The following is a 7,734-nucleotide window of genomic DNA, read 5'->3' as shown; positions in this document are numbered from 1 at the left end:
AACTTTTTGAAAGTGCCCCAGTACAGGATATCCACTGAACTACCCTTGTCTACCAAGGTTTTACTTATTGCAAAGTCATCAATCTCCACTGAGATCACCATTGGGTCATCGTGTTGGGGGTCAATGGCTTGAAAATCATCATCACAGAATGTGATGGGTGGCATGTGCCGCCAGGGACATGTAGATACGACATTGACATTTTGGATTGCTCAGACGTACTCTTTCCTCGCGGACATAGTGGCTTTGCCTCTTGCAAAGCCCCCTGATATATAGTTGATCACCCCTCTCAATGGCTTCTCCCTCACATCCTGTTCATCATCTTTCTTGGGCTCAACCCTCCTTCTGGTGCCTTCTTCTCGCCTCTCCTAGTACCCTGACGTTCTTCGTGGTTGCTCCTCATATCTACCTTCTCGCTCTTCTTTGGAAGAGAATCCCCCTTCCTCCCGTTTGACAAATCTTCTCAATTGCCCTGCTTGTATAAGCTCTTCGATTTTATCTTTCAGGGTAAAACAATCTTCCGTCGTGTGCCCATAATTCTGATGATACAGACAATCCTTAGTGGTATCTGCGTTTGGGGGAGTTGGGACCCTTTGAGGGGTTGCTATTAGGTCGGCATTCAAGGCCTCCTCCAAAATTCTGGCTCTGTTAGACACGAGGGGTGTGTACCTGTTGTACTTTGGTTGTCTAGAGTCCTTGAACCTACTGTCAGGTCGCGGCACTAACACCCTTTCTCTGTCAATGTACTTCTTTTCCCGAGTGTCTAATTGGGTCGTACTGCGAAACTCCTTTAATTCTTCCATCTGCATAAATTTAGTTGCCCTGGTTTGAAGCTCGTTCAAATTGCTCATGGGCTTCTTGCACAGACTGTCAACGAACGGGCCAGGCTTTAACGCTGTTACAAGGTGGTGCATGGCGACCTCAGGATTTAGATTAGAGATATTCAATGATATCTTCCCGAAGCGCTCCATAAACTCTCGTAGAGATTCTCCCTTCTCCTGTCGTATATTTACTAACGCCAGAGAAGTGAGATGGTGTGGCTTACTGGTGGCGAACTGAATGCCGAAACGGGTGACCAACATATCGAAACAATCAATAGAGTTAGGTGGTAATCGTGTGAACCATTTGAGTGTAGGACCCTTCAGGGACGTTAGAAACACACGACAAAGAATTGCGTCATCTGAAGTGTACAATCCTGCTTGGGTGGTGAATACGTCCACGTGCTCCTCTGGATCAGTAGTGCCATCGTACTGGCTCATAGTCAATCCCTTCCAGCGTGCAGGAAGTTCTACCTCCATGATCCCGTCCATGAAGAGGTGGCGTCTGGCTGTTCTGGGTCTCGCGCCTGTTTGGTTGGTGGTGGTTTGTACCCTGAATTCATCTTGTCCTGTGTCGCCCTCTCCTTCTCCATTACTGTGAGATTCTTCCCTTTGTTGGGAATTTTGCTCAAGTTGCCTTCGCAACCGCTGGTTCTCCTCTCTCAGGGCATTTATCTCTTCTTCGTTCTTGCGTCTCAATTCCTCCAACTGGCGGTTCATCTCTTGTTGCATCTCCGCTACTATTGTATTTTGATCGATTGTTGCTCTTGTCGACACCATCCTTCTTAAGAATTGTCTGGCCCCACGGTGGGCGCCAATTGTACCTGATCGATATTATTTCAGTGCGGAACCAAATGATCTCAAGAACCCTCTGTGTCGAACCTCCTCCTATTCCTCCCTGGACTCCTCTTAGATCTCCCTCCCGTCTGCACTCCGGGGGTGGGGGTACCTGTAGACACTCCGACGCTCAAGTCAGAGAGTGATTGATATGAGATGTAATTGGTTAGTGAGAAAAGTGTACCTTTACTTGTTCACTAGGCCTTAATTTATACTAATTTCTTAATGGACCTGTTATTATTATTTGCGGGTCGTTCGTATTCGAGGATCGATTCTTTCCCTTTCCGATTGAGGTTGCACGCATCGGTTCTTTCCTTATTGGCTGAGATTGTTCTTCTGTGTCTTTGTTAAAGATCAACTCTTTCCATTCTGAGATTTGCCCGTCTGTACTTTTGTCAAAGATCGACTCCTTCCTTTTTGGGGTTTGGCCGTCTGTACTTCTCAAATATCAATTCCTTCCTTTTTTGGGGTTTGCCCGTCTGTACTTCGCCAAATATCAACTCCTTCTTTTTTGACTGAGATTGTGTGCTGCTCCTCTGTACCTCTGCGCCATAATCACATGTTCCATCTGCCACTCCCTTGGGCCGGGATGTACTCGGCCAAAAGGGGCCGGGATATATCTGGCCATCGCACTTATTGGGCCCTTTGTGTTGTGTTGGAGAAAAGGTGAAAAGCAGGTACCCCAATGACTGGGCCACAACGAATGTGCCTCATACTTGGGCCGGGGTGATCCCGACCATTTCTGTCTTATTGGGCCGGGATGTACCCGGCCATACACCAACAATTATCAATCGATTATGGCAAGAAACATAACAGCAAAGTCCCCTAAACTAAAGAACACTCAACACATCCCAAAAGCACAAAAAACATACAAAAACACGTGATTCAAGTTCGCGTCACCTAGTGGTTTTTCACTGTTGTCAGGTGGTTCATCCTAGAACCTAGTAAAACATGAACAAAATGGTTGCATCGCCTGGTGGGCCTTCATAGCTGCTAGGCAGTTTCTAGGCAGAAACCCAGAATTCACAAAAAATAGCGCAAATGAAAAGGGAATTCCACACACAGGCCACATTATCATCCAAAACAGATTAATTGAAAATAAAACACATATGGATAACTCTCCTAATAATTATTCCTTGTCTCCAAAACTTCAACCCTTGCCTCCACTTCACTTCCTTCCAACATTCAACTATTCTCCCAAAATCACAATTTCTCAATCTCCCGCCGACTCTCTTTTCTGATAGCTCTCTATGACTCTTTATGTCCACTCTCAATCTCTTCTCTCTCACAAATTCAACCCAAAATAAATAAAATAATAAAAAATTAAATTAAATTAAAATTAAGGTTTAATGACTATTAATTATGATTACTACACCTCAACTACTACCTTTCTGATTTCTCCTGGGATTTCTATATTTCCTAGATTTTTCCACTACTTGACAAAAATATTAAAACATGAAGAGAACCTACTCACACTAGTACTAGCCAAGGTTTGAACTCACATCCTTCCAAGCCATCATGCATATGCACATCCATCACACCAACACATGTTTTATACCAATTCACACACACATATAATATTAAATCATGCTTTTGCATTCACAATATATATATATATATATATATATATATATGTGTGTGTGTGTGTGTGTGTGTGTGTGTAAAATAAATACAATTAAAATATCACACAATTTGCATATTCAAACTCAAGTCCTCTCAACACAGCCAAATACTCTAAACCACTTGAGCTAGTATTATTCCTTGTCTAGGACTTGTCAATAATTTCTCTTATGGGTACTTCCAACCCACCATTATTAGTAATTTATTAATTATTATTTATATAAATTTCTCAGGTCTTATAGAGTGGATGGTTCTCAACCAACTTCAAGATTTGAAGATGTCACAAAATGCACACTTGCATAATGCACTACACAGTTTCAAGATCTGGATTATCAGTTGCACAATGTTCATGACTTCCTCTCCAATGTCTACAACAGAGACAACCCAAGGAATGAGTGAAGGGGATGGCTCATAGGTCATACATTTCAATCGACTAATTATATCAGTCTCAGCTTCAATTTGCTATTTTCATTTCTATTTTTTTGTTTCGATGTTTGTATCACCTATCAGATGCTCTGAGTCCCTATGTTATTGCATTAATGAATATTTTACTCTTTCCAAAATAATATGTGCATTATTTTAATTTGATGAATCCAAAGGGGGAGAAAAAATGAGTAAAATTGAGTTAAATGTGTAAAGAATGAGATACCTATTTTAATCAACTATTGGAACTATGTAATATAGCTAACTGATCTACAAATCTGAAATTAAATCACATTATCAGTGATAGGGGGAGCATGTGCACGTGTGATATGTATGCTTGTGTGCTTTTGCTTGTAAGTGTATTTGTATATTGGTATCTTGTACCCAAAAGCTTTTTTAGGTTTCTCTATGGATCTTAACTCATCAATTCAACTTGAGGATGTTGGTTTCATCAAATCAGGGGGAGATTATTAGCACAAGCAACCTTGGTGCAAAGATTTGATAAAGCAAAGTACATGAAAATCACATGTGATTGATGAAGATTAATAAAGATTTGCTTGAAGATCATGTTTCTATAGTGTTAAATTTGGAAATAATGTGTTGAATATGATGTTTACATGTTGTAACATATTCGTAAGCTATATGACATATGTTAGATTTCTTGTTAGTCTTAGTGTGTCATTTTTAATATGTTAAAATGGGTTTTAACATGTTAAAAGATTTGTATATAATTTTTGGTATAAATATATTTAATCAATTAAATTATTTTAATGAAATCAACCTATTGTAATTTTTTTCTCCCTTTCATCATATAGTTTTCCTATGTGAAAATGTGAAAATGTAAAGCACACGATAACTCCAAATGGCAGACGTACAACCCACGTAAAACACACTCACCACCAAGTACGCTCGTATCACAAACATAAATAACCAAGTCAACTCATGTAAACACAATATTGTCAAAAGTTTAGCACTGCTTGCCATGCCAACTACGGCGACCCACTTACCCCTATTCAAGTTCTAACCTTTAAACCTTTTTTAATTATTTTTTTCATCTTCTAATAATACTCTCTATAATTACTGCTCATGACATATCTTCTAATTTAACACTATTAATTATTTTATTTGAGGTTTTTCGTATGCTGTTATAATGTAGTTTAATCTTTAAACTTTTTATTTTTTATTCAATATGTTTATTTTTTTTTCGCTTGATAATTTCTAGATACATCATTACCAAGTAAAGAAATAAAAAGAATAATGCCATAAATTAATCAAATATAAACATAAAGAAAAGAAAGTAGTAGCACCATCCAAGGGTTATCTAGAAGAGAGTCCAATTCCACCAAAAAGTATGAAAGTAAAAAAGATATAAATAAAAAACACTAATAAGATAATACTAATATTATCATAACAATAAAAGAAATAAGAAAAAAAAAACTAAAGAAGAGTGTACTATATGATAATATTTTACATGGGTGGGTCAACAATTCTGGCCAAGTTAGCACCTAACTGTCTGCTTTATGTCTCTTTCCAGCCTTAGCATGCGGATGAAAGAGAAAAACTGGTACCCGCGTTCACACGGGACAAGAACTTGACCTCAAAACTCAGAAGGGTGTGCTCAATTTCCTTCTTCTTCTTCTGTGTTCTTCTCTGGTGCATGTGTGGAAATTTTGAATGCGTGATTTCAATTTCACTCCAAACCAAGGATCTGCATCTAACGAGTGAATCAAATACACACTTAAATCAAGAAGAAGTGTTTGGGAAGAAGCGCCCCTGATCCAAATTCACCACCCCGTCACGATTGTTATTGCTAACAATAACATTGCTTGCTGGAGGACTCACTGGGTTGTTACTTAGTCTCTGGAAAAACATGTTGCTGTTGCTGTTGTGGTCTTCACCTTGAGAGCCACCATCACTGTACAGATTGTAGTGTTGGTTTTGCTGCTGAAACATGTTTTGTTGTTGTTGATGATGTTGACCTTGTTGAAGATGGTGGTAGCTTAGAGGTGGTGATGATGACATGACAAGGGGTGTTGGGCTTAGAGAAGGGATAGGGCGTGAGGGGAACCCAAAGCCCAAGAGGTTCGGCAAGACCTGAGGTGCTGCTGATGGGCTTGGCGCAAAGGGTGCATTCGGGCCTCCGGTGAACTGTTGAACCATAGCTCGGAAATTTGTGGTGTCAGTATTGAGCAAGGTGGTCGGAGTTCGCCGTGAGGCCCGAGAACGGCGGCGCGTAGGTTTCCCCACGCGCCCTTCTGGACCTAAGTGGGTTGAAGTCGAGGGACTGGTATTTGGGAAGTCAGAAGTTGTAGGGACGGTGGCTGCAGTGCTGGTGGTGGTAACAGTGAAGTCAGGGATTGATGGTGCGGGATTTTGATTGTAGAATTGAAGCCAATCATTTGGGCCAGACATGGTTTGGGTCATGGCCAATCAGCATAGAATATGATGGAAGCAAGAAGGAGGAGAACAAAACTGTATCGCAGTGGTTTTTGCTTTTTAAGGTTTGGTAAGAGAGTAGTAAGAGGGGAAGAAAGTTGTATATTGAGGTTGGTATTTATGGTGGTTTATCTTCTTTTCTTTTGTCGGGGTTTTCTTCTTTTTGTGGGGGTTTCTATTGTTTGGTATTTTAGTCAAAAGTGTGAACGTAATGGAAGATCCTCACTCCGTATTTGGGCCAAACAGTAGGTTAGATTTGTAAGGCGGCAACACGTGACAATAGTTTGGACTATTAAAAAAATATACTTTTGTTCTTATGTTACGCTTGTCATTCAAAAAACACATGATCTAAAATGGAAACTAAAATATATTTTTGCATTCTTGTGAATTTTGTAAAATATTAAAACAGTTCAATACAAATAATAATATATTTTATTTTTAATGTAATAAAAAATTATAATTTTAATATAAATTTTACTAATTTTATATTAACTCTTTTAATGATAATAAAATAGTTAAATATATATTTAAAAAATTATTAAAGATTTTAAATTTTTCTAATAAACATATATTAAATTATTAAAAACCAAATATACATTGAATTATTAAATTGTACTAAATACAAAATATGTCAATATTTATTATTTAAGTTAATTATTTAATCAATATTAAATAAGCTATTAAAAAATTGTATATTGGTTTTGTCTTCCTAAAAAGATGAACATATTTTTATTTTTTTAATTTACATGTATTTAACCGAAAAAAATTAATTATAAAATTTTGCACATTGAACTCATTATTTGCATATATTTTTACTTTAATGGTTAAAGTTTATAATTATGACAAAATTATTGTTATAGGTAGGGATGTCAACGGGGCGGGTAGGGTACGGGTAGTAGCTCCCCCGTACCCTACCCGCTAGATAAATATTTGCCCCGTACCCGTACCCATATCCGTCGGGTATCCGTTATGCGGGTACCCGTCTATTTTTTTCATATCCGCGGGTATCCGCGGGTATTTACAAAAATATTTAAAAAAATAAATATTTAACCATAATTAGTGCTTAGATCAACAAGTCTCCTTTCTCCGATTGATTCTTGAAAAACAAACAAATAAAAAATCACTACCAATTTATATTGTAGTTTATTTTTGAATAAAATATTAAAGAAATTACTAACTTCATCAATGTTCACCTCTTGCAACATTGTATAAAGTTTCATGTTGTCCAATTTTAATCTAGAAGAGCCTTAAAACATAAGAAGTTCAGTAAAAATTTCTTACAATCACTTAATTAAAATATCTAAGTAAAATTGTTAATTTCATTACCTTCCATGTTGGTCCATAACCAGTCTTAGAGACACATCAATACCTCCACATATGGAAGTAATTTACTCATTTGTGGGGTAAGAATCTGACCACCATTATTGGATGAAGACTCATAATGTTGTTTACTAATATATATATATATATATATATATATATATATATATATATAAGGTAAAGTTTAGCGGGTACGGGTATCCACGGGTACGGATACTATGATACCCGTACCTGCCCCGTTAACATGCGGGTATCAAAAATACTCATACCCGCGGGTAGCGGG

At 37.9% G+C, this 7,734-nt stretch overlaps 2 protein-coding genes across 2 annotated transcripts; both read right to left on the bottom strand.

Moving 5' to 3' along the window:
- Nucleotides 1-365: 365 nt before the first annotated feature.
- Nucleotides 366-1,547, bottom strand: LOC114188288. The gene has a single exon (XM_028076891.1). It carries the CDS (start codon nt 1,545-1,547, stop codon nt 366-368), a length of 1,182 nt encoding a protein of 393 aa, XP_027932692.1.
- Nucleotides 1,548-5,118: 3,571 nt separating this feature from the next.
- LOC114187074 lies at nt 5,119-6,425 on the bottom strand. Its single transcript, XM_028075198.1, has one exon. It carries the CDS (start codon nt 6,117-6,119, stop codon nt 5,439-5,441), a length of 681 nt encoding a protein of 226 aa, XP_027930999.1. The 5' UTR covers nt 6,120-6,425; the 3' UTR covers nt 5,119-5,438.
- Between the last annotated feature and the right edge of the window lie 1,309 nt (nt 6,426-7,734).

This window comes from Vigna unguiculata, chromosome 6 (genome assembly GCF_004118075.2).
Source record: "Vigna unguiculata cultivar IT97K-499-35 chromosome 6, ASM411807v1, whole genome shotgun sequence".
NCBI classification, from domain to species: Eukaryota; Viridiplantae; Streptophyta; class Magnoliopsida; order Fabales; family Fabaceae; genus Vigna; species Vigna unguiculata.
Note: the sequence above shows the minus strand (reverse complement) of the source record. Positions and strands in the feature narration are given on the sequence as shown.

Excerpts from the sequence above, each read along its gene's own strand:
- LOC114187074 (XM_028075198.1), bottom strand. The coding sequence starts at position 6,119 with ATGACCCAAACCATGTCTGGCCCAAATGATTGGCTTCAATTCTACAAT.
- LOC114188288 (XM_028076891.1), bottom strand. The coding sequence starts at position 1,547 with ATGCAACAAGAGATGAACCGCCAGTTGGAGGAATTGAGACGCAAGAAC.